The 27,919-nt window shown below is 43.2% G+C and overlaps 1 protein-coding gene across 4 annotated transcripts in view; it reads right to left on the bottom strand.

Moving 5' to 3' along the window:
- The window catches only part of sema6bb (sema domain, transmembrane domain (TM), and cytoplasmic domain, (semaphorin) 6Bb), a 513,075-nt gene that overhangs the window by 187,652 nt on the left and 297,504 nt on the right, over positions 1 to 27,919 (bottom strand). For all 4 annotated transcript variants that reach the window (XM_059638496.1, XM_059638494.1, XM_059638495.1 and 1 more), the window contains exon 4: positions 25,496 to 25,556. In XM_059638496.1, the coding sequence (XP_059494479.1) occupies positions 25,496 to 25,556 (61 nt within the window). The remainder of the gene's footprint in view (positions 1 to 25,495; positions 25,557 to 27,919) is intronic.

Raw genomic sequence — 27,919 nt, 5'->3', positions numbered from 1 at the left:
ATGTAAAATCATCATCGTCACCACTCTGCTGGACCATAGTGCTGCTCTCTCATCAGAGAGAGACAACGGGTGGTGGTTTAACTTGAGGGTCACCAGGCCTCAGATGAGGGAAACAGTTGAAAATGTTCATGGCAACTACATCTGATGCAGAAATTGAACCTATGTTGTTTGCATCACTCTGCATTGCAAACCAGCTGTGCAACTAAACAACTCCTTCCATCATAGAATGCATACAGTGTGGAAGCAGGCCATTCCGCCCACTGAGTTCAGACCAACCCCGTGAAGAGCATCCAACCCAGGCCCAACCTAGCACTGTAACCCCAAATTTCCCACAGCCAATCCACCTAACCTGCACAACATGCTACCTATACAGTTATCTAGTTCAGTGACCTATGGGCCACTCAGCATGGTGAATGCACCTAACCTGCACACCTTTGGACAGTGGAAGTAAGCCCATGGAGACTTGGGGAGAATGTGCGAACTCCACACAGGCAGACAACCGAGGGTGGGGTTTAACCCAGGTCCCTGGAGTTGTGAAGCAGCACTGATAACCACTGAACCCCATGCTGTCCTCTGGTCCTAATTAATATTAGTTCCTTGACAAAACATTTGCTCTGCTGTCCCAGTATATCTGTCGAGATACAGTGTTCATGTATCTTTTTAAGGTTGATCGCTGCCAACTCAATAGGATGTGACATATCAACCCTATATTTATGTTCAATATACAGCAACAGCAGGACAGATCAGACATATCATGCAGAGGGTGGAGTTTTTAATTCTGTTATGGTGTGACTAAATCACAGACAGGTGGGAAAAACATGGTGAGAACAAAGAAAATCAGATTCTCAATATCAGGAACAATTTTCCTGATTTTCTCCTCAAGCTTTAGAGTTCAGAATCCACCAATGACCTGATTTCCAAGTCTTTGCATTTTATTAAACTTCCAGTCCACCTTACTTCCCGACATTCACAATTTACTTCTTCTTCACTGAGAAACTAGATGGTGCAAATTCAATGGATTGCTGAGTGTGCAGCAGTAGGGAGAAGGTTTATCTTTACCTGGTTTGAAGGAACATTGACCATCTTCCTTCACTGTTGGGCGTTTCCACTTCACTTGGGATACAGCACTAACCTGGGCTGCAGTTGGAGCTGACATGGTCCAGTGGCATGACCTTTAGTTGCAGCTTGCTGGATAAAGGACTGTTGTCCTCTCGACTGCTCCTTCCACCAACACCTCCAGGTCCCTGTCCATGAAGCCAGAGTGCAGCTTTCCTTTCCTCTGTTCTGATTGTGGAATCTTGAGTGTCACAGGGAAAAGGATAATTCCCGGATTGAAGTATCTAAAGTGGTGAGTAACTGAGCCTTAAATGTGATACCAGTGGAGAATGAGGTGAGTTGCTGTTAGTAGCAAGCATTTCCACATCTGAGTTGCACAATTCCCTCGTCCAAGAGCCCGGTTATATAATTAATGGAGTGCAGAGTGGAGGATTGTGTGAGAAAGGTTACTTCAAGTCAAGGAGGACCAGGTGCCATTAATCTCACATGACAAACCATTTTAACTGAAGGTGAAAAAATAGTCTCACAGTTAACTTTGGCCACATATTGTCTGATCTTCATGTAAAGAACAAACATGCGGCAGCGTGGTGGCTTAGTGGTTAGCACTGCTGTCTCACAGCATCAGGAACCTGGGTTTGATTCCATCATTGGGCGACTGTCTGTGTGGAGTTTGCACCTTCTCTCTCTGTCTGTGTGGGTTTCCTCCGGGTGCCCAGGAATAGAGTTGGGGGTTGGGTCTGGGTGGGATGCACTTTGATGGACTTGGTAGGCCAAATGGCCTGCTTCCACAATGGAGGGATTCTATGTTTTTCAACAAATCCTGTTGTACAATTATGAGATTCTTCTGCTTGGTTGATTGATGACCCCTTGGGGCTTTCTATATTAAAGGCACTGTGTAAATTCATGTTCTTGTTGTTGACTTATTTTTTCCCTCCATCCCCAATTCAGATTATGCCAAAGCACAATTAAAATAAAATTTTTCAGAAGTGAAGACTAGCTAATTGCCCTGGCGAAGGTAGTGGTGAGCCACCATCTTGATTTGCTACAGGTTTTGGGGCTCAGGGACACCCTGGCTATGATGTTAGGATGGCAGTTCCGGGATTTTGACCCAGCATCAGTGAAGGAGACGTAATGTAGTTCTCTGTTAGGAATGGTATGTAGTTTGGAGAGGAACATGATGTTCCCATGCATCCGCTGCCCTTGACCTTTTAGGTGGCAGATGTCAAAGATGCTGTTGGAGGAGCCGTGGGGAGTTGCTTCCTGAATAATTGCTCACTTTGCACTGCCTTGCGAATAAAGCTGGGGAGTCCTGACTTGTCCATTTCTAATTGATCACAATTAGAAAGTGTGATAAATGATCACAAACTGGGTGAATGTGGGAATTCTCATCAACAAACTACAAGAGGATGAAACACATGCTGCAATTTTTTAAAGTGCATTTAACAGCGCACAGGCACTGTTTAATATAAACTGTCCTATAAATTGCAGAAACCTACTACTCATTCCGTCTGAAGTATGCTTTGTTGAGAAATTGAGGAAGAGATTTAGATTGATTCACTGACTGCAAAATCCAATTCAACTTCCTCTGATATAAGATAATAAAATGTGAGGCTGGATGAACACAGCAGGCCAAGCAGCATCTCAGGAGCACAAAAGCTGACGTTTCGGGCCTAGACCCTTCATCAGAGAGGGGGATGGGGGGAGGGAACTGGAATAAATAGGGAGAGAGGGGGAGGCGGACCGAAGATGGAGAGCAAAGAAGATAGGTGGAGAGGGTGTAGGTGGGGAGGTAGGGAGGGGATAGGTCAGTCCAGGGAAGACGGACAGGTCAAGGAGGTGGGATGAGGTTAGTAGGTAGCTGGGGGTGCGGCTGGGGGTGGGAGGAAGGGATGGGTGAGAGGAAGAACCGGTTAGGGAGGCAGAGACAGGTTGGACTGGTTTTGGGATGCAGTGGGTGGGGGGGAAGAGCTGGGCTGGTTGTGTGGTGCAGTGGGGGGAGGGGATGAACTGGGCTGGTTTAGGGATGCAGTGGGGGAAGGGGAGATTTTGAAACTGGTGAAGTCCACATTGATACCATATGGCTGCAGGGTTCCCAGGCGGAATATGAGTTGCTGTTCCTGCAACCTTCGGGTGGCATCATTGTGGCAGTGCAGGAGGCCCATGATGGACATGTCATCAAGAGAATGGGAGGGGGAGTGGAAATGGTTTGCGACTGGGAGGTGCAGTTGTTTGTTGCGAACTGAGCGGAGGTGTTCTGCAAAGCGGTCCCCAAGCCTCCGCTTGGTTTCCCCAATGTAGAGAAAGCCGCACCGGGTACAGTGGATGCAGTATACCACATTGGCAGATGTGCAGGTGAACCTCTGCTTAATGTGGAATGTCATCTTGGGGCCTGGGATGGGGGTGAGGGAGGAGGTGTGGGGACAAGTGTAGCATTTCCTGCGGTTGCAGGGGAAGGTGCCGGGTGTGGTGGGGTTGGAGGGCAGTGTGGAGCGAACAAGGGAGTCACGGAGAGAGTGGTCTCTCCGGAAAGCAGACAGGGGTGGGGATGGAAAAATGTCTTGGGTGGTGGGGTCGGATTGTAAATGGCTTGGGTGGTGGGGTCGGATTGTAAATGGGTAAACCGCTTTGCAGAACACCTCCGCTCAGTTCGCAACCGCTTTGCAGAACACCTCCGCTCAGTTCGCAACAAACAACTGCACCTCCCAGTCGCAAACCATTTCCACTCCCCCTCCCATTCTCTTGATGACATGTCCATCATGGGCCTCCTGCACTGCCACAATGATGCCACCCGAAGGTTGCAGGAACAGCAACTCATATTCCGCCTGGGAACCCTGCAGCCATATGGTATCAATGTGGACTTCACCAGTTTCAAAATCTCCCCTTCCCCCACTGCATCCCTAAACCAGCCCAGTTCATCCCCTCCCCCCACTGCACCACACAACCAGCCCAGCTCTTCCCCCCCACCCACTGCATCCCAAAACCAGTCCAACCTGTCTCTGCCTCCCTAACCGGTTCTTCCTCTCACCCATCCCTTCCTCCCACCCCCAGCCGCACCCCCAGCTACCTACTAACCTCATCCCACCTCCTTGACCTGTCCGTCTTCCCTGGACTGACCTATCCCCTCCCTACCTCCCCACCTACACCCTCTCCACCTATCTTCTTTGCTCTCCATCTTCGGTCCGCCTCCCCCTCTCTCCCTATTTATTCCAGTTCCCTCCCCCCATCCCCCTCTCTGATGAAGGGTCTAGGCCCGAAACGTCAGCTTTTGTGCTCCTGAGATGCTGCTTGGCCTGCTGTGTTCATCCAGCCTCACATTTTATTATCTTGGAATCTCCAGCATCTGCAGTTCCCATTATCTCTCAACTTCCTCTGACTTTTTTTTCAAAGAAAATTGTTGAGATGGCAATATTTGAGAGCTGTGAAGAACTGTATTTTAATTGACAGCCCGTTGAGGTTACACTGGTACAATAAAAGCCTAGAAACATTAAGCTGTGAAATAGGAATGCACAAAAGTGGTGTAATTTTATTCAAGTTAAGAGTAATGGATTTTTTTTTAGAAAAGAGAATGAGAAGCTCTGTCATTTAAAGAGCTTCACTTCTAATTTGTTTTGATACTTCTAATTGCCTCTGCTTTCTATTTTGTGAAATTGGCTGTCTTTTGGGTTATTAAAATGAAAAGCGTCAAATTGGCAGAAGAAATGGCAGGAAGATTCTTTGACTACCATCTTTAATTCGAATTTATATTGGAGATTTTCATCCATTTAACAGTCTTTTGAATTAAGCCGTTCCTCTGCATCAGTTTTTTTTTCCCTACCTTCACAATTATTTTGTCTTTCTCTGCACAAAATTATAATATTCCCTGACTTAGCTATTCTGCAAAAAGGATGCCATTCATTGGGATGTGACCCACAGCTACTCTTCTCCATTGTCACAAATACTGTGTTATTTTGCAGCTAATTTCCAAGCCTCCTTGCTGTTATTGTCCATGAGGTTAGTACAAAGCTCACCAATGAGTTTTCAACAAACTATTCTGGCCGCCAGAGAGGCACTAAAGACACCCAAAATGTATGAATGATTTAGGTCAGGAAAGTGCATGCACAAAGGCCGAGTTTGTGGATTGCACGAAATAGGTGGAAGGGCAAATAGTGAGGACATCACAAAGAGTCAGCAGAGGTAACCAGACAGGTTAAATGAGTCTGTAAAAACCTGGCACACAATGTGGAAGAGTGTCAGGTTATGCCCTTTTGCATGCATAATAAAAGAGGTGAATGTTATTTCAATGGAGGAAGACTGCAGAAAGCTACACAATGGAACTTCACCCATGAATCACAAAAAAAAGTCAGTGTCCAAATTTGGTGGGAAAAAGGGACTTTTGTCCTTTATTTCATGGAATCCCTCTGGTGTGCAAACAGGTCATTCAGCCCATCAAATCCACAACACCCCTCCAAAGATTATCCCATCCAAACCCATGAACCTCAGCCCACCGTCTCCCTATAACTCTGCATTTTCCATCGCCATCCACTAACCTGCACATCTTTGGACTGTGGAGGAAACTGGAGCACCTTGAGGAAACCCACGCTGACACAGGGAGAATATGCAAACTCCACAAAAACAATCACCTGAGGCTGGTGTCGAAGCTGGGTCCCTGGTGCTGTGAGCCACCATGCCAATTTCAAAGGGAATGGAATAAAAAACAGAGAGGTTTTATACGAGGCACCAGTCAGATCACAAGTGGAATACTGCAAACAGTTTTGGGCGCCTTTTCTGAGCAAAGATGTGCTGGCAATGGGAGTTAATCCAGTGAAGATTTAACAGACTGATATCAGGTATGGAGGCACTATTCAATGACAAGGTGTTTAATAAATTGGGCCTGTACTCATTGGAATATAGAAAAATAAGAATATTGAACCATACAAGATCTTTAGAAGATTTGACAGAGTGGATGTGGAAAGGTGGATTCACCTCATGGGAGAAGATAGGAAATAATCTCAAAGTAAATGGTCTAACATTGAAGCTACAGATGAGGAGGAATGTTTTCATTAAGAGGGTTGTGAATCTATAGAATTTTTTTACCACAGATGGCTGTTGAGGCTGGGTCACTAAGTATACTCAAGATTGAGATACACAGATTTTTAATTAATTAGGGGAATCAAGGTTTAGGATGAAAAGACAAGAAAGTGGATTTGAGGATTATCAAATCAGGCAAGATCTCAATTAATGGTGGAGTAGAATCGATGGGTTGAAACATGTTCTGTTCCTGTGTCTTGTGGCCCAACATATTCCTGTCCTCACTTCATATCCACATGCAGGCAGTGGCTCTCTGGCAATCAATGGATCAGGAACACTGCCTGGTCTCTCTGCTGGCTAATCCAGTCAAGGGCAGAAAGAGTGACCTATTGAGATTTCCATGGAAACACTCCTGGTTGTCAGGGTGCCAGACTCCCTGTCCAATGGTACAGCTGGTAGAGTGTCAAAACTGGAAGGGCAATTAGGGTCCAGGCCGTGATGACAGGTCAGTAACAGAGAGGCAGCCCCTCTTTCCCAAATTTGTAAAATTTCAATGCATAAAAAATAGTTCCTGTATCCGGTTTGCAACAGTGTCAAAGTAGGAAGCCACTAATGAGGCATCATGTGATTACCCTGGTCCACTGGCAGTCAGAGAAGGCCTCCAGCAATGTTCGCACCAAACTCTTCGGAGTTCCACATAAGTGAGGCTTTTTGCAGCACTGACTTCCTGTTCTGGAAGGTGATGCCAAGAACGGGACTCAGACATCTGTGCAGACAATTTGGGGGAACACTGGCCTCTCGGTCTGCCTGGAGCACTGGGCACATCCTCCCACCACCCGCCCCCTTCTCTTTGCTGGAATGCCAGCTGGCACACGCCCCATTTGTGTCTGATTCATCGAAACCCTACATTGTGGAAGCAGGCCATTCAGCCTATTGAGTCCACAGTGACCCTCTGAAGGGTGGCCCACACAGGCCCCCCGACCTACCCTATTCCTGTAACCCTGCATTTGCCATGGCCAATCCACCAAACCTGCATAACCCTGGGCATCACAGGCAAATTAGCATGGCCAATCCACCTAAATCTGCACATCTTTGGACTGTGGGATGAAATCCATGCAGACGTGAGAAGAACATGTAAACTTCACACAGACAGTTGCCAGAGGCTGGAATGGAACCCAGGTCCCTGGTGCTGTGAGGCAGCAGTGCTAACCACTAAGCCACCGTGCCTGCCTCTGTTCTCACCCCCAGAGGGTTTTAAAAGTCAGCAAACTCATCATTGCTTCTGGCTGCCTCCATTCTAATTCCCTTTGCCTTGTGAGAACAACATTGTGGGAGGTGTTAGAGTAAACCACCCTTTGGCCTGAGGCCACTCCATTCCCACCTGGCACCAAATTCATCTCTGATAATAAAGTGAGAAGCTGGATGAACACAGCAGGCCAAGCAGCATCTCAGGAGCACAAAAGCTGACGTTTCGGGCCGAGATCCTTCATCAGTGAGAGGGATGGGGTTAAGGTTCTGGAATAAATAGAGAGAGAGGGGGAGGCGGACCAAAGATGGAGAGAAAAGAAGATAGGTGGAGAGGAGAGTATAGGTGGGGAGGTACGGAGGGGATAGGTCAGTCCAGGGAAGATGGACAGGTCAAGGAGGTGGGATGAGGTTAGTAGGTAGGAAATGGAGGTGTGGCTTGGGATGGGAGGAAGGGATGGGTGAGAGGAAGAGCAGGTTAGGGAGGCAGAGACGGGCTGGGCTGGTTTTGGGATGCAGTGGGTGGAGGGGAAGAGCTGGGCTGGTTGTGTGGTGCAGTGGGGGGAGGGGACGAACTGGGCTGGTTTAGGATGCAGTGGGGGAAGGGGAGATTTTGAAACTGGTGAAGTCCACATCGATACCATATGGCTGCAGGGTTCCCAGGCGGAATATGAGTTGCTGTTCCTGCAACCTTTGGGTGGCATCATTGTGGCAGTGCAGGAGGCCCAGGATGGACATGTCATCTAGAGAATGGGAGGAGGAGTGGAAATGGTTTGCGACTGGGAGGTGCAGTTGTTTGTTGCGAACCGAGCGGAGGTGTTCTGCAAAGCGGTCTCCAAGCCTCCGCTTGGTTTCCCCAATGTAGAGGAAGCCGCACCGGGTACAGTGGATGCAGTATACCACATTGGCAGATGTGCAGGTGAACCTCTGCTTGATGTGGAATGTCATCTTGGGGCCTGGGATGGGGGTGAGGGAGGAGGTGTGGGGGCAAGTGTAGCATTTCCTGTGGTTGCAGGGGAAGGTGCCGGGTGTGGTGGGGTTGGAGGGCAGTGTGGAGCGAACAAGGGAGTCACGGAGAGAGTGGTCTCTCCGGAAAGCAGACAGGGGAGGGGATGGAAAAATGTCTTGGGTGGTTTTCATCTCTGTTCACTCTCAAGCCAGCTGGGACTCCCGCTACCAAACATGCAGAACCTGCAAATAAAGATCACAGCTTGATGCATTTTTTAGTTCCGTGGCATTATTTGAACTGGGGACTTCATTTTTGTGTGCATTGCCATCATACCTTTAGGTATTTTGTGTGCTTACATTGTCTAGCGTGTGACAGGGTATCCACCTTTGAACTAATTAGAGCCATTTAGAATGAACGGGTTTATTGCATCTCTCTGTATCTTTTACAGGTCATACAAATAGGCTCCAACTTCTTACAAAAGCTAAAGGGAGCACCTAGCCTGTCTCCCAGGCGATCCTTCTTTACCCTGCCACCAGGTCCTCACACATCATCGCATGGGTCATGCTCATTGCATTCAATCAAGTTTTAATTCTTTCAGACCCAGACACCAAATCTATTGCCATCCGCACCTGAATGGCTGCTGCTTGCTGAGGAGGGATTAAGCAAACTAGTTAAGAATGACTCTGTCAGACCTCCTGTGGACCAAGAGGCGCAGGACTGGGTGAATTAAACTTTCCCAGACCCAACTGGCTACTTATCTCATAGCCGATGGAATCTTTCTATAGCTCGGGAGGGATTTTAGGTGAAATAAGATTGGGAAACAGCAATCCAGCTCCCAGGGCCATGGTATTAGAAGGTCTGAAACCAATCAATTCCTTCCCTTATCAAAATTTAGACTTGTAGGAGAAGTAATAACAAACAGATCTAACGGAAATTGAAAGTCCCCAATTTCAACCAATTTACCACTAGACACGATAGCAGAAGAGAGAGGCAATGAGTTGAGCGTCTAGTTTTGGAACATGTTTCCTGTAAGCAGTAACTATTCAGTTATAATTTATTTTGCCTCAAGTTTTCTCTCTTCAGTCTAGCCCACGAAGATAAGCTGGGACAGCTTGTCGAGGCAATCATTATTCAGCTAACTGTCAAGGTGAGGATGACCCAATCTGGAGACAGTAGGAACTGCAGATGCTGGAGATTCTGAGATAAACGAAGTGTGTCCTCCTGCAATAACAACGAAAACAGAATCCTCCTCGACCTCACATACCCCATTAACCTCCGGATCCAACGCATCATCCTCTGACAATTCCGCCACCTGCAATCCGACCCCACTACCAAAGACATTTTTCCCTCCCCACCCTTATCTGCTTTGCGGAGGGACCACTCTCTCTGGGAATCCCTTGACCACTCCACACTCCCCTCCAGACCCCCACACCTGGCACTTTTCCCTGCAACTACAGGAAGTGATACACCTGCTCCCACACCTCCCCCCTCACCTCTATCACAGGCCCCAAGAAGACTTCCCACATCAAGCAGATGTTCACCTGCACATTTGCTAATTCTGCACATTTGGTATACTGTATCTGCTGTTTGCGGTGTGGCCTCATCTACATTGGGGAAACCAAGCGGAGGTTTGGAGACTGCTTTGCAGAACACCTACGTTCAGTTCGCACTAATCAACTGCACCTCCCAGTTGCGAACCATTTCAACTCCCCCTCCCACTCCTCAGATGACATGTCCATCCTGGGCCTCCTGCAGTGCCACAACGATGCTACCCAGGAACAGCAACTCATATTTCGCTTGGGAACCCTGCAGCCCAATGGTATTAATGTGGACTTCACAAGCTTCAAAATCTCCCCTCCCCCTACTGCATCCCCAAACCAGCCCAGCTCGTCCCCGCCTCCCTAACCTGTTCTTCCTCCCACCTGTCCCCTCCTCCCACCTCAAGCCCCACCCCTATCTCCTATCTACTAACCTCATCCCACACCTTGTCCTGTCCATCCTTCCTGGACTGACCCATCCCCTCCCTAACTCCCCACCTACACTCACCTTTTCTGGCTCCATCCCCGCCTCTTTGACCTGTCTGTCTCCTCTCCACCTAGATTCTCCTCTATCCATCTTCTATCTGTCTCCCCCTCTCTCTCTATTTATTTCAGAACCCCCTTCCCCTCCCCCATTTCTGAAGAAGGGTCTAGGCCCGAAACGTCAGCCTTCCTGCTCCTCTGATGCTGCTTGGCCTACTGTGTTCACCCAGTTCTACACCTTGTTAACCCTTTCTGGAGTGTTTGGTAGGGTTCATGTAGCTATGTCATGGATTGCTAAGCTTGAGAAACAGTCATGATCTGCTATAAATAGGGCAGAATATCACAGACAGTTGAATTTTGGAAGGTTTGCTGATGGAACTCCCTCTTCATGCCTGCACTCTCTGTCTCTTCTCAGTACTTGCTTTTGAAGCAAGTGACACAATTTTTCATTTGGTGACACCAGGGGCAGTGATTCTGGGATTTGAATCAGTGTTGATGTTGAACCTCCAAAACTCTTTCAGACTTTCCCTGTAACCCTATCTTTGGCCCTCATGGAAGCCTACCCCAGACAGACGATCTCCATCGTGGATTCATTTTGGTAAGCGAATGTCAGACAATCTGGCTGCTTGGCCAGTCCAATTCATCTGTGACAATTCGCTGTTAATTCCACCGTTCTGAACTTCGCTTTCTTCCTTGGCTCTTTATAGCACAGAAACCAGCTAAAATGCTCTATGCTAACGTATATCCTCCATGTATATCTCCTACATCAATACACTACTTCATCCAAACAGCATATCTTTCTTTTTCATTTTTTCCTCATGTTCTTATCTAGATTCTAACATTTTGTGCATTTCTCTGTTTAGTGACAACACCACAAGGTGCACCTAAAACAAAACTCTCATGTTATGTCTGAGTGAACAAACTGGCGTTCATGTTTGGCTTTGACAGATGTGAGCAGTCCTGACTGCTTGAATAAACTTCATCCACTGCAACTGAAGTGTTTGACATTGACTTTAACCTGCTCTCATGTCTACTTCTCCCAGGGGCTTGGTGGTTAAATCCACCACAAGCTGCACTACTAAGTTATATGCAATAAAAATTCCCATGTTGGATTCCCAGTCTGTACTGAATTAGGTGGGAGCTGGGCTGCCAAATTCAGGGTCAGTTTCCTGATTTGGATGAGGACACGCTCGCAGATTTCCTGCTTATGATTACTACTCCATCACCATTTGGATAACACACACACAAGCACACACCCAGTGGCAAACCCCTAATGGGCTTCCCTATCGTTTTACAATTAAAGAGAGGTAGGTAGCTGATGCTACAAGTCCAATATGAAGGCTGGCAGCTCTGGGGTCTCAGCAATCCTTTCACTCAAGGGGGGCACTGCTTGAGGCAGGTTGGTCATTGAGAGGGTATCTCAACACGGAGACATCCTTGTGGAAGAAAGTTAGAAATTCAGAAAGACCAATAAGGGAGGCTCTCTTTGGGGCTGTGAGATTTGGCCTTCCTACAAGCAATGCCTTCTCAGTGCCATGAAGCTGACAGCTGCCCATGTGGCAAGAGCTGGCCCATGCTGGCAAAGTGCCAACAAGTCCATCTAAATGACCCCTGATTGGGTCTTTTAATGTGCGTAATTAGCTACCCACTTCTGTTCAATGAGAACCTAATCTGGTCCCTATCCATTGAACCCCTACTGTCCTGGCAAGAGGAACTCATCAGAGAATCTTCCCCATGTAGTTCCAGCCCGACTCCTGACTCTCCAGGGATTAGAACATTGGCTCGGATCTTCTGATGACCAGACATTTGTTATTCAGGCGTAAAGTTGTGCATGGAGACCCAGCAGATTCTCCTTGTCGTATACTCTGAAGGAATTGTTCTGGAAATTGAATATTACACATCCCTGTATACCTGGAGCCCTCTGAAAGTCTCCATTTAAATCAGAGAATCTGGAGGGTTCTGAAGAATTCAAACAAAATAGTTGCTCAGAAAAAAAATTAAGAGCAATTAAATACATAGTCTAACTCAGGAGCCAATATTCAACAGATCCTATATGTGACTCACAAATTCCCAATTACACTTCCTCCAGAACACTTACACAACCTAGATCATGACCCAACAACCCCTGGGACCGAACAATCTCCAGGGCCTGAGGGCTCCTTCTCCTTACTCTGCACCCAACCTCCCTCCCCAACCCTGTGCCAAGACTCCACATTCCTCCCCCACCAGTCAGACCTTAGTCCCCTTACCCCACCCTGTACACTAGCCCTTCTTCCCCTGCTACCCAGTTTGCACCCTTCCCCATTCTGCAACATCCTACCTAGCTGACACCTGGAAAGAAACAATTGTCTAGTGGTATTATCACTAGATTATTAATCCAGAGACCCAGGTAATGTTCTGGGGACCTGGGTTGAAATCCCACCATGGTAGATGGTGGAATTTGAATTCAGTAAAAAATCTGGAATTGATGGCCTAACGATGACCATGAATCCATCGTTGATAATTGGAAAAACCCATCGGGTTCACTAATGTCATTTAGGGAAGGAAACTTCCATCCTTATCTGAGCTGGCCTACATGTGACTCCAGACACACAGCAACGTGTTGACTCTTAACTGCCCTCTGGGCAATTAGCAATAGGTAATAAATGCCCACCTTGTCCACATCCAGCCAGTGAATACTCTAACCCCTATCCAGCTGGAACCGTACTTAGCTGGCAGAATGGCACCCTACTTATCTGGCACCACATCCCTACCCATCTGATATTCTACTAAACTGGCACCATATCATCTACCTGTCTGGGACCCTACCTATTTGGCAGTCTATCGCTCCAGCCATCTGAAACCCGACCATTTCAGCAGCTGAACATCACATTTACTCTATGTACCATGTACCTGGGACAGTGAGTGAGGCAGTGGCTTTGTGGCACTATCTAGGCTATTAATAGTCCCCTACTCTGCATTCAAACCCCCCTATCCACCAGGCACCCAAACACCCTTTTACCCTACCCCTACCCACTTGGCACCCTCCCACCTTTCTGCACCTTCCTATTTACCTTGAACCTGGAAAGAGGCAATAGCCTAGAAGCATTATTCCTAGGCTATTAATCCAGTGATTAACTACTTGACAGCAGCTGTCAAAGTGACTGTCAGGACACTCAGATTTCAGAATATTGCAACTACTGCCATGGCTCCCCCTCACTAACTGTCCCATGCTACTAAAGGACTGTTGAATGAACTACGTTTTGTCTTTCTGAGGGACCACTAGTCAAAATCTCCTATCTGTAATGCAGTCTGTGTGGTTTGCCACTCCTCAGATATATCCAGCCCAATGAAGCCTAAGAGTTCTGCCAAACTCTCATCACCACCCTTCTTCACTAATGGCTCAAAAAATCATTGAGATGCTGAGCTCTACAGACCAGGAGAACCATACGTTGTGAGAGGGCGAAACACTAACAATGACTAATAGGAGCTCCTAAAGATGCTTGGGCTGAGAAAACCTGAAAGACTAACTGTTAAAGCTCACATATTCAAAGATGCCTCCTTGATTAAGATGCTGTAGAGTGGCCGATGTCCATGTCCATCTTTGGACTACCAGAACACACAAGAGCACATCCTGCAAAATTGGACAAGGCTGCAGCTGATGACCTGCCATTCATTTTAATGAGAAAAGGCCACAGAGACTGAGAAGGAATAACTTTGTGATATGTTCCAGTATAGGAGTAGGATTCCACATTACGGCTCTGAACTGGAAAAGGGCAATAAAATTGTTGAGAGTAAGTAACCAGTCCCCTTTCTTTTCCTGATTTACTCAACTAGAATGGCCATTTGAGTAATATACCAAAGAGCTGCTTCCTTGTGAAATCTAAGCTCAGCTGCAGTCAGAGAGGAAGGATAGAGAATTTAAAGATTTATATCTGCACTATCATGTTCTCGGTATTTATTTTTGAACATAGTGACTTCATTTCTGAGCACCGTTGAAAACTATAGGTGTCGTTTCTTTGTAAAGGTTATTAATTTTGGTTTGGTTTGACACCGCTGTCGGTTCACATTATATGGGGTGACTCATTCACTATAATACATCAAGGCATCGAAGATGAAAATCATGAATCCAATGCTATTCAGTGTTAACCAGAACTTAACAAAAAGACAGACAAATGGTCATCAGAATTGCTATTCTGAGCCTGGGCAAACAGTTACAACAGGGTCTCCAATGTCATAAGATGAATATTAAAATATCTCCAGTTTAATTAATTAATATACTTTATTATATTCTTTTCTCACGGATGTAAAAAATACAAATACTTTAATGCATTCTGTGGCTTTTAAACGATATTCATTGGAAGACTAATTGATACAGCAGGCCACCACACTGACCTGTCAGTTTTGGTCATGAATTCAAACCAGAATATGGGAGCTCTCTCTTTTAAATCCAGCCCAGTGCCTGTTACTACCATATCCTGGTAATGTCAATGTAACCTCATTAGATCTGCTACAGCATTAAGGGTAATGTATTAACCTGGATTGAGAATTGGTTAACAGATAAAAAAAGAGAGGAGGAAAAAAATTAGTTATTTTCAGAATGGCAAGTCTTAACTACTAGGTTGTTACAAGAATAAGTACTTGGATCTTTTCTATGTATAATCTACATCAATAACTTAACTGAGGGGATCAGATGCAATTTATCTAAACCTGCTGATAAAAAATTAAGCTGTGAAGAGTTTAGAAAGAGGTTGCGAGAAAGTGCTATTTTCACTCTAGGGGCTCCTCCTCTCAACATACTAGTTTAAAAAATGTTGGTCACAGTATTACTGACAAGTTAATCAATAAACACCCTTATACATACAGTACAAAATCCACATGTCACTAGTTCAAAATAGAAGGTCTAATATAAATTGCATTAAAATATATATAAATCACATGCCTTGTAATGAGGTAGAGCAACTGGCAACTGAAGAGACACACATTATGTTCCTAAAGGAAACTGGTGATCTAACCAATTCATTTTGGTAAGCAGAAATTCATATCAATGGTTATGCCATTAATTTTATGCTTGATACCAGGATGACTATATTATCAGGTCATATGCCATAGGTGAAGAAACAAAGATTCAAACCCATAATTGTTAAACTACATGGTCCAGGAAATGTTACTGTCAAGATTAAGAATAGGTCATAAACAACCCTGAAACAAATGTCAGAGAATTGAAAGCATGTACATAAATCATAGCCAAGAAACGTCACTCTTGAGTACTTCTTGACATCTTGAAGTAAGAAAGGAAATTCAACTAGTGACAAATACCAGTGAGCAGGTAAAGAGGAAAACCAATGCCTCACAAGCCAAAATAAGCTCAAGCAAATTTGATTTAAAAAACTGATTGAGAAAGTGATACCACTGCTGGTATTAAGATCCAGCAAGTTGGCCAAGAATTTTGAGCATTGACATGTCACAATCATAAATGACTAACTAGTGTCTGACAGGGGACAAATTATGCTAGTTTCCTTTGGAAAGGATGCAGTGGGAACATTTGGGGATTGTCAGGTCTCCAGCCAGGGCCAGAATGGCAGTCTGATGACCAGAGAGAAACAGAAGATCTCAAAACGCTTTGTAAAATCTGTGATTAACAGAACTGAAGCACAAGAAAATTCAGATGACAGAAAGCAGCGAAGTTACAAGATTATGCAAAACAAAGGAGAAATAGAATGAGCAATACAACCCACTTGAGCTCATTTAATAATTTTTAACTGAAATTGTTCAGGCACCAATACAACCTGGTGAACAGAGTGCCAAAGTAACTAGTTTGAAGTCAAATGATGAAACAACACAAATTAAGAGGAAGTAAAAATTCCTCATGTCATGGCAGACTGGAATGGATATTTTTCTGTCCAGTTCATGTACACACATGGAAGCATGTTTCAATCTCTTTTTCCACATATCTGGTGCAACTTTGTAAATAGTACCTTTTGTATCATGTACTTTTGCCTGTCATGGTTCCATTTACACAGTGACATGACAGAGTTAGTGAATGTACTTCAGAATTTGTGTTGACGAGAGTACCCACTCCTGTGACAGTGGAGCAGCGAGCAACAAAGCTGGGCAATGTTGTCAATGACAGGCTGTTGCTAAGGTAAGTCTCATCGAAATAAACCAGTTGCTAAGGGAAGTCTTCCTGGCATAAAGCTTATCTCTGCATCCACACATTTATTTCCAAGAATGACAGGTTTTGTTCAGTGTTGAACTCAGCCAGTGCATGATAATTAAAGACAATGCTTTTTTTTAGGTGTCTATAATTTGGCAATAGGGTTTCTCCCCGCAATTCCATTGTTGCTATGTTACAATGGCTTGGCGAGAGAAGCCAACGGTTTACATCATTTATCTGCAATTTTCTATCTTTAAATCCGAACAAAATCTCATTTCCCAAAGTCTAAGTCACAGCACGGGCACTCAATGCCTCTTTCTGTGAAATATACTTTTTTTTTCCTTTCCACTTACTATGCTGTAACTTCATTGCAAAAACATGATGTAAATGTTCATGAAAATTAAAATTGTATTGGAAATGCAGACATTAGGCATCCCACCTGTGAAAGACAGCATGGAGTACACAGCAGGTTTATTTTGACAACAGGCTTTTTTCACACTTCGTCTTGCAAATTCTAACAAAGACCAAGTTAATATAGGTTGCTGTCGCAGGACAGCAATAGATTAGGGATTTTGCATCACCAGCTCCCTAAGGAGTTCTGTGTGGTCTCAGAACAACCAATTTAGTGCTAATCCATCCCCGGTGTTCCTTCATGTGGATCTCAAATAAAACTGATCAAGTGATAATTTGTGTTTGCTTTTATAGCTGATTTGAACCTGGGAGAAATATACGTTTTCATAGTTTTTAAAAACTGACTGCCTCTGAGGTTAGAGTTCCAAAAGATGCGATGAACAATATTGACAACGATCTTTTACAGAGGATAATTTGTTCTGAAAATTCAAGATCCCTTCTAACTGGTTTTACTTCTTTAACTTTTTGGTTGCCCAATCCTCCTGCTTAGATCAGTTCAATAATTTCTACAATATCTTTCTTGCAATGAGTATGCTCTCACCTCCAACCTATAACCTCACCATTTGTTGATGATCTGGCTGTTGCTACTGTCTCGTTTCCTCTGTAATTGGTCCTAAACTCTTAACTACATTGACCTAAACATTCGACGTCTCTCTACGTCCTCAATAGGCTGAAATTAAAACTCATTGAATCTTCCGTCTCATAGAACATAGAACATAGAACAGTACAGCACAGAACAGGCCCTTCAGCCCACGATGTTGTGCCGACCATTGATCCTCATGTAAGCACCCTCAAATTTCTGTGACCATATGCATGTCCAGCAGTCTCTTAAATGTTTCCTAGGCTTTTACTTTCTCCAAAGGATTCCACAACGTTTTCCCCATAGCAGGATCTCTTCTATGACATTTGACAGGCTTTTAAAACTCTAGATTAATGTCAAACAATCACTACTTTCTGAATTGTGTCATCCAAATCTTTTTCATTGTGACAGCATCTTACATTTTTGAGTTCAACCCTTTGCCTAGCCATCTTGTTTGAGAAAAAAAAGTTGCTTTTTCCCCAAGCCAGTATAAGTGACAGAGAGGGAATTAGGCTCCAATGGGGTGAGACTGGTAATGTGCATTCTCATTGCCACTTGCTGCTGGGAGCAACTGTTGTCAAAACTCATTAACTGAAGCTAGTCTTAATTGAAAAACAGCCACTGTGTCCATCACTGCTATACCATATGGCTATTCCTTCAATCCTTTTCAGTCAGATAATGGTAACTTTCTTGGCTCGGTCGTTGTGTGTTGTTGATCTGATGATATTTCTCTGACAACTGGCAAAGGCATCAAGCCTTGTGCTGAGCAAAAACACAGAGTCATAATGATATAATATTTGGACTACTCATTTGTGAATTCAAATTTAACACCTGGGACTTTCCTGGACTAAAGTGTCAGAGCAAATACATGATCCACCAAATAATCTTTCTCTGCATCATAACAATGTTTTCTAAAAAAAGAGTAAAAATCCTGTCTTAAAGTGGCCATGAGCTTTAGCAGACCACAACTGATTAAGTTTCAATATCGTCTAGACAAAGGACACATGAGCGTTTTATCGAAAGGCACCAAAACCAGACAGCAGGGCTCCCGCTGCTCCAGAAATACACAAGAAGGCCCTCATCTCCTAGTTTTAGTTACACCTTTGGGAATATCCATATGTCAGCGATGAACCCCTCACTGGCAATTATCTGATGGAATCCATTCTTGGTGAACTCAGACACAGAAACACGCAAATAAGCTTGTATTTCAAGAAGTTGCTTTTAGCTGAGAGAGAGAGAAAGAGAAGAAACTAAGAATGCAGAATTTAAAACTGAGGAAGGCTCGCTGGGTCTTTCATGATTAAAATGTTCCCAGTGGCAAAATAGTTTGAAAAGAAACATCAGAGTACCAGGAATTCAAAGGATAACTGAAACAATCAGTATTGCTCATGATCCAAGATGCCAGCTAAACCCTAGTCTCAGGTTAAATCTTTTGCCTCAAGGGCACCCTAAGGCTCTTAAAGTGTATATTACATTCATCTTCCTTTGTATTGGACACGATCTCTTTTCAACATTGTACATCTATTTCTGTTTGATGTTTTCATCTTTATCATTTTTCTCAGGATTAGTAACAAAAAACATCGCTTATTCTATCACTCCATAAAACTTGGTGATTGATTCCTGACTGATACAGTAGAAATTAGCTATGTACGTTTCAACTGTTTGGAGGTTTGGCTGCACGCTAAAAGGAATTTAAAACATTTGCTAAGGCCAGCTGTGGAGTTGGTGAAGAGGGGAGTTGAAACACTCACAAAGAAATCAGAAAGAAATATTTTAGTGAGAATTCTTGCCGCATCACTGAGGGAGGGCACTAGGAAACAAAACAGTCAACATAGCCTTGAAACAGCAGAGTGCAGTCATGTTACAGTGCTCAATGTAAATCTTTCGTCGAAAGCAGTTTCTCTTCCATACAGGTGTTGGGAGGCCGCTATTGTACATAACATAGAAAGTTTGAAAGTATTGGATATATTGACTTCAGAAATTCATGTGCAATGGCAAATTACGGGGGTTGGTTTGACAGTGATAAATGGAGATGTGAAACCGAATGAACATTCTGAAATTGGTAGTTTATAACCTTTGGGAATTAGTAAGCATTCATATAAAACCTACCTTTTGGATATTTAATGAATATGATCCATGACAGGTTAGTGTGTACACAGTATGTGAAAAGACTGCTTCCTGCTGTGATAAATTGTCCCTTCTAGATCCATGCTTTCTCATATGGCATTGAGTAGGAGTGAATGAAGGAACAACTACACTTAACCTACACCAGTCAAGACACATTGCGGTTGATGACAGGTAGTGTCCTCATTACTGGCAGCTGATCAGAGAGAATGTATTCAACAGGAAGTAGGCATTTTCTTCCTCGAGAGAAAACATATTGCAGTCATTTGACAGACATTACCCAAAATGGTATGTTGATCCTTTTTAATCCATTTAATTTTCAGCCTCATTTGGTGCAATTATAATCAATGTGTGGTTCAGATTTCAGATAGTCTGAGAATGATGACGAGGCATTAATAACAAAATAAGCAAGAGTGTTTTAAAATGTAAGGTCTGTAAGTTCTTCATGTGGCTGATTTTGCAGAACTGGATATTTAAGTCTTTATAAAGCCTATAGTTCTCAAATCTAACATGACCCTTTGCACAGCTTTTCTGAACTTAGAAGCAGGATGGAGAATTTAAAAAAAAGCTCACTTGACATAGGCAATGCTTGCTTAATCCCCAACCGCTGTCCTTCTCTGTTGCAATCCTTTTATTCTTCATATTACTTATATTTTTGGGGTCACTGTTTTTCTGAACTCCCCTCTTCCCCTTCTAAGACCTACTAATACATCTTCTCTTCAGCATTCTTACTTTGCTGAAATTAAGGTTCATCTTATCTTATCCTCCAAGTTATTCTTTCCCAGGACTTCAAACCTATGGAACTGTTTGCCTCCCTCAGTGTTTCCTTTCTTCGATCACCACTCTAAATCCAATCCCCTATCACTAGAATCCTTTTGATTTCAAACTGCTAGGTCTAGTGGAAATGGGCTTGAAATTCTTAAAGCTGTCTGGTCATAGGATGTGAACATGCTTGACATTTGTTTTTATCCCTTTCTATAGTGCATTGTGGAATCATTAACAGACGCTTACAACACAGGAGATTATTCATCTCTCCATATCCATGCTAGCTCTTTGCTACAGCTGCAAGTATTGTGAGTAGCACTATAACAAATTCCTCTTTGCTGTGAAGCCTGTTTCCTATTGTAAGCAATGGACATCAAACTAGAAAACTGGCAAAGGTCACAATGTCCATTTAACAAACTCTGTTGAGGCTTTAATCTGGCCACAGCCAGTAGGGCAGCTGACAGAGATATGTGTAACATTGCTGCATTGAAACAATTTTGATCCTTTCAACGTGTACTTCATGCTGCGGGTGTGAGAAATAAAAGTACAAAGCAAATCAAGGAGCTGCCAAGCAAAGCAGAGATATTCCATTTACTCAGCAAGAGCCAGATTGGAAGAACAAGCAACTTTTCATATCTAACTCCCCAGGGTTTCATTCATCTATAATATTATTACTTTAAATTTTTGTTATTTTGACAGCTGACACCAGCGGTCGGGCATGTGTTTAATGGAGACATTTTTTTAGTACCAAGGACTGATTCTGACTTTATTTAAATCAGCGCTGCTGGGCTTTCCTTAATGAGCAGGGTATGCAAATTATACAACCTGATTTTTCACCAGGGTGTGCCAATTACAATTTCAATTGCATCTGGAATGAGCTTATTGACTCCATGCACATTTGTGATAAATTCTTAACAGGAAGGCTCAGGCAGTGAGTGCACTGCCTAGTAAGCAAAGGATGGACACAAACTAAGAAGCATCAGCTTGTATGCCTTGTGGCAGAGCTCGCTGATCTTACAAGAACATCATTGGGGTTACGATAGAAGAGCATTGCCAGAGGTTACAATTGGTCTCAGTAGCTTTTGTTTGCAGCGGGAAATTAAAATCTGATGATATCTATTATGTAGCTCTGCAGAAATAACTCCTAATTGCTGCAATTGCACACATTTTCTGAAACACCCTTTGTTTTCTGAGGCATTTCCCATCCCCAAAGTAAACTTTATGCAGGGAACATTATAAAAGTAAATTGTGATCATTCATTGTTGACACAACGCAAGGTGGAAACAAAATTAGCTTTTTCCATAGCTGGATGTTACTCAGAACATTTATAATTGATACTTCTAAGCTGTCAACTTTCAACCCCAAGAGGATTTACATTGATTCTATCCCCTCAGTGTCCTATGGCTAAAAGGCCTTAGATAGGATAACAGTAATACTGGTTCTGTTTGTTGTACCTTTATCTAGAGGTTTGTACAAGGCGTCTCCAAGAATAAGATCTATCTATGAATTCCAGGTAGAAGACGGAGTAGCTGCTGCAATGCAGGAGCGAAGTATGGTCCAGACGATTACCTCACACTTTGAGCAGCTTGTGTCTGATAGCAAGAGTCTTACCCACAACTGGCAGCAAGTATCACTCTAAATGCCTCACTTTGGCTGCATGTTTCTTCCAGACTCTGAACCATATCCTCAGCACCTTCAGGCAGGTGGATGATGAACGTCAATGATGAAAGGAACAAAGGATTCGATCAGCCAGTTTTCACTTACATTATTTATTCATGAGCATCAATGGCTGGCCAGCATTTATTGCCTGTCCCTAGTTGCCCTTGAGAAGGTGGTGGTGAGCTGCCTTCTTGAACCGCTGCAGTCCACGTACTGCAGTTCCGAGATAACATGGCCATACTTTGTCATGATTTACCTTGGCTCCCAAGACAAGGTTGAGTTGCTCACAGATACTCATAGTCTGCGCTTGTGTGAGGTAGATGCGAGAGGGTAACATTTTTGTGGAAAGCTCTCAAATTCCCACCACTGCAGAAACTGTAATGTTGATGCTTGTGTAAAGCTAACAAATCTAATTATGGACTCGCTCTCCAAACTTCATTTTGGAGAGTACATCCATTCGTGAAATGTAGGATATTCTGTCAAATGCCTTTTGCTGGTCCAGACTGATGAGGCAGCAGATCTCCCCCACTCCTGGTTTTTCATTTTTCTGGGGGGTGGGGGTGCATATCCCTGTGTATAATGAGGCTACCAGGTTGTGTCAAAATGGATTTTGGGGAAGTACAATGAGATCTAGGCGTTCTTGTACATCAGTCGATGAAAGCAAGCATGCAGGTACAACAGGCAGTGAAGAAAGCTAATGGCATGCTGGCCTTCATAACAAGAGGAATTGAGTACAGGAGCAAAGCGGTCCTTCTGCAGCTGTACAGGGCCCAGGTGAGACTGCACCTGGAGTATTGTGTGCAGTTTTGGTCTCCAAACTTGAGGAAGGACATTCTTGCTATTGAGGGAGTGCAGCGTAGGTTCATGAGTTTAATTCCCAAAATGGTGGGACTATAATATGTTAAAAGGTTGGAGCGACTGGGCTTGTATACACTTGAGTTTAGAAGGATGAGAGGGGATCTGATTGAGGCGTATAAGATTATTAAGGGATTGGACACTCTGGAGGCAGGAAGCATGTTTCCGCTGATGGGTGAGTCCAGAACTAGAGGACACAGTTTAAAAATAAGGGGTAGGCCATTTAGAACAGAGTTGAGGAAAAACTTCTTCACCCAGAGAGTGGTGGATATATGGAATGCTCTGCCCCAGAAGGCAGTGGAGGCCAAGTCTCTGGATACTTTCAAGAAAGAGATGGGTAGAGCTCTTAAAGATAGTGGAATCAAGGGTTATGGGAATAAGGCAGGAACAGGATACTGATTATGGATGATCATCCATGATCATAACGAATGGTGGTGCTGGCTCGAAGGGTTGAATGGCCTATTCCTGCACCTATTGTCTATTGTCTATAGTCTCTACTACACTCAAACAATATGTTTTATGCCATTTCATATTGGTTCCTACGTTAGTCATACTTTCTCTCTTTGAGCGTAAATATCAATTTAATGCTGATTTAAAGGCCATTTTGTTCTAGCCCATGCAAACTTATTTTTCTGAGGAACCTTGCTGCGAGAGGTTTGGATTTCATTCAGTGCTTGGTCAGCCTGTTCACACTTACCATTGAGACTCACCTACAACAAACTTGATTGAGTTCCTGACATAATACAGTATAGAGCTGGTGGAGCACAGCCGGCCATGCATCATCAGAGGAGCAGGAAAGTTGATGTTTCGGGTTGAAATCAACTTTCCTGCTCCTCTAATGCTGCCTGGCCTGCTGTGTTCCTCCAGCTCCACACTGTGTCATCTCTGACTCCAGCATCGGCAGTTCTTATTTTCTTTGAGTTCCCCATAGTTTCATTGAAGAACAGTGGTACAGCAGAAGTAAGAAGTGTGTGACCCCTCTCTAATGGTGCACACTTGAAATCACACCTTCTGCATCCTGAGTCATTACAAATTGTTAACAATTTTAAAAGGTACACAGAATTACCCAAATTACCCATCTTTTAGGACAAAGATGACAGAGAGAATGAACCAGGCTTCTGTGCTGACAATTTATTACAAATAAATAGATTCTAACTACAGAAAAACAATTATGAACCACTGACATACAATTCTACTCGTTAATACTCTAACCCTCTTAAAAACATTCTTTTTACACATACATACAAACACAAGAAAAGGTGTCATGATTGAAGGAAAAGATTGGGAAGGCATTTCAGCAATCCCTGTTCTCGGGAATTACTGAGATAATCTTTTTTGCTGTTGAGAATACTTCTTAATGTTCCTTCTTTGGGTAACTTCAGTTGTTTGCAGGAATGGTTCATACTTACAAAGGTCTTTAATTTATCAATTAAAAGTTGCAGTCTTCAACAACTTGAGATGCTTTTTAATGCAGGGCAGAAACACCTCTTTCTTCTCAAGAGGTCTGATGGTTTCTGCCCAGAATATTCATTCCCCTAAACTGTTCAGTTGCCTGGGGGTCAATCACATAGTTGTTGACAGCCAAAAGGCTTTTGTGAACAATAACTGGTCATTTGCTCAAAACCATTCAGCTACTTGTGGCTAGCCAAAGCTCCATTCACACACACTACTTAACTCCAACTCATCTGAAAACTAGCCTTCCACTACAGGGGAACAAAAAGCTGTGTAAACAGCATTTACAGTGAGTGTCAGCTTACTTGTTTTTAAAGAGTGCAGCAATCCTTCAACAGTAGTTGTTTTCACGTTTCAGTCCACAATCAAAAATACAAAAAAAAACACAGTCTTTACACTTTGCGGGGTATACGCAAACACATCTTTGAAGGTGGCTGAGCAAGATTATACTTTGGGCTTTGTACTCAGAAGTATGGAGGACAAAAGCAAAGAAGTGAGAGATTTTGTTTACCTTTTCCAACCAGAGTAGTTTAAAATTGTGAGAAGATTTCATCGAGTGAACAGGAAGATCTAAATGGCATGGAGTTATAGTAATTATCAAAACAAAACAAGTGGGAGAGGAGGAATTTTATTTTTTGCAATAAGTGGCCATAATCTCGAATTCACAGCTTGAAAGGGTTGTTAGAAATGGTTTCATTAGAAACTCTCAGAGGAAATTGGAAAATGAAAAATATTGCAGTGGTATCGGGAAGGAGTAAGAGTAATACAAACTTGATAGCTCTCTCAAAGAGCAGACACGGGCTGAATTGGTCAAATGACTTTGTGCCTTAAGATTCTATGAAATGTGACATTTGTTCAATATGTGGAATCACAGTCCAGCAACAGTCACCATTCGATGAGAATTCTGAGCAAAAGCTATTGGTCATCTAAAATTACACCATCCGTTAAATAATCAGGGAAGAACATAGACAAGAAAGTCTTGTGGTCTTGATATTCTCATCAAGCTACTTAATGGCAAGGGATGAAAACTGTTGAAAGTGGAGATGTGTGGAAACAATGCTATCTGTAATCTAAGAAGTACCAAAGAGACAGACCAGCTATAATTCATGTCACAATAACCATTTCAACACTTACTTAATGACCACAATCCATAATGTCAAACATTTTGATGCTTTTTGGGCCTTAAATTTTATCCATTGTCAGAAATATGTTGTTAATGTTGATTTTGTACTTACCTTATTATAGTACATCTCATCTACAGTTGGTGCATCTAAATCCACACTGTACAGGTGATCCCTGTGAATGAAACCAGAGCCTCATTAGCTTGTAGAAGAACTAATACAATATTTACATGTGATTACTAACACTGCATTAAAGGGAGTTAGGAAACATTCTAATATGCAGTACCTTAAAGTAATGGGTAACAAGTCTTCATCTGACAGCTAATATTTCCTTCAGCATCATTATTGCTGTAGAATATTTGTTAGAATTTGGTCAAGGGGTGGGATGAGATGTAACGAATTGCCCTTTACTCCACGCTTTCTGTATCTTATCTCTACCTCTGTCCTGAATATGCAAATTTGCACTTGTGCTCAGTGCTATGAATAATGAAAATCTTCTGACTTCTTACTTGCATTGTTATTGTTCAAGTGTGACTATGCACACTGAACATACAGAGGTATTTGAATTACAGTAAAACAGCTTAATCTTAAGTGGGTGAATTGGTGGCTTAGTGATAAAATATTCACCTAGGGGTCTTGTGTCATAGTGTTAGTGGTCCTAGAAAGTCTGAGTTCAAGTCTTTCTTGTTCCAGATGTCTGACTAAAAATATCTAAACTTGCATGGATTTTAGCCTTGCACACCTTAAAAATAATACGTGAGAAGAGACAGGAACTCTGGTTGACTTTGTGGTTCCTCATACTAATGGCTGAAACTCATGAGCAGCTTCATGAAAGGCGAAAAAGGGAGAAGTAGCAAAAACTGGAAGTCTTTTTTAAACATATTTTTGAAACATATAAAATAATCAGAGGGTTAGACAGGGTGGATAGGGAGAGCCTTTTTTCCTAGGATGGTGACGGCGAGCACGAGGGGGCATAGCTTTAAATTGAGGGGTGAAAGATATAGGACAGATGTCAGAGGTAGTTTCTTTACTCAGAGAGTAGGAAGGGAATTGAATGCTTTGCCTGAAACGGTGGTAGATTCGCCAACTTTAGGTACATTTAAGTCGTCATTGGGTAAGCATATGGACATACTATGGAATAGTGTAGGTTAGATGGGCTTGAGATCGGTATGACAGGTCGGCACAACATCGAGGGCTGAAGGGCCTGTACTGTGCTGTAATGTTCTATGTTCTACGTTCTATATACTTAGAACTGAAATTGCTAGTTTCCGTGGTTGGTCGACTCAGGAATCCAGTGGGTGAAGGAGTTCTTCACCATCGTGCTGAGGGAGATTGGTGACTCAGATATTTACAAGGAAAGAAGGCAGGTTGCTGACCAATTGCAATCACAAAGAACTGCGAACTGACGATGATTACAAGTTAATGGGAGGGAACGCAATCAGAGGAGGAGAGCAGGAACCATTGCATAACTATTGGGGCGGTTATAAGATGAGAATTTCAGAAGGAGAGTGCAGTGTTTGACAGTCATTCAGGAAGAAGAGGAGACTAGGTATATTACATATTCAGCCCAACAAGATACAAGATTTGCTTGGGGAATGGGGTGTGGATGGGGAATATTCCCATTCATCTTGGCCTATGTGCTGTATAGAGCATTTACTTACCTTGTCCAGTGGCTCCCACATTCCTTCAGCTGACGGATTTGTCACGTCCTAGAAACCTGCATTGCTGGCCTTAAATTCTAAACAATGCTAAGAAGTTGGGAAGGGAACTTGAGCTTGAAGGAATTAATGTGAATGGCGCCATGTACGTACAGCGAAGGTTCGCACTTTTCACTGAATGTTTACATTAAATACATGTGAAATTAAATGATTCAATTCAATTCAATTCAAAAACAACATGAAGTGTCCTTATACTATTCAAGTAGTCCAATTCGTTCAAGACAAATAAATAACAGGTAAATGCTGAGTGAAATACCCTCCACAATAATCCATCAAAAACTCCCTGGCTAAAACGATCCGATTTAAATGTCTAAGAAAGTACCTGCTAACAATATAAATCTGCTCCAAATGGAGAAGGGCATGCCTTCTGAATGTGTGACACCAGCCATCTGCTGCTTCCTTCTTTGTAAGGTTGCCCTTTTAGTGTTGAGTTGTTTTGTGTTGTAAAACCCATGGCCATTAGGAACATATACGTGACCTCTAATTCCTGACACTCGGGAGCTTCAGAAACAAATGTATTTCTCTGATCTATCAGTGCCAATTTTTTGAATATTTTATGGAAATGTGACCTGCTCTTTATTATCTGTTTCTTTACATGTGTTTGAATAGAAAGATATGTCACATTAAAAATGCTGAGAATCAATGCTCACCATAAGCAGGAAAATTAACTGAATATGTTGAAGCTTTAAATTTTAAGTTCACAGAAAAAATTTACAAGAGGGGTATCAGTAATTCTGGATGTATGATTATCACCACTAACTAATGCCAATTGGGCGAGTGCTCTGATGAGATCAGGAGGATTCTTCAGTTTTTTTTTGAT

The sequence above is a fragment of the Stegostoma tigrinum genome, chromosome 30 (assembly GCF_030684315.1).
Source record: "Stegostoma tigrinum isolate sSteTig4 chromosome 30, sSteTig4.hap1, whole genome shotgun sequence".
NCBI lineage: Eukaryota > Metazoa > Chordata > Chondrichthyes > Orectolobiformes > Stegostomatidae > Stegostoma > Stegostoma tigrinum.
This window is presented reverse-complemented; position numbering and strand designations above follow the sequence as displayed.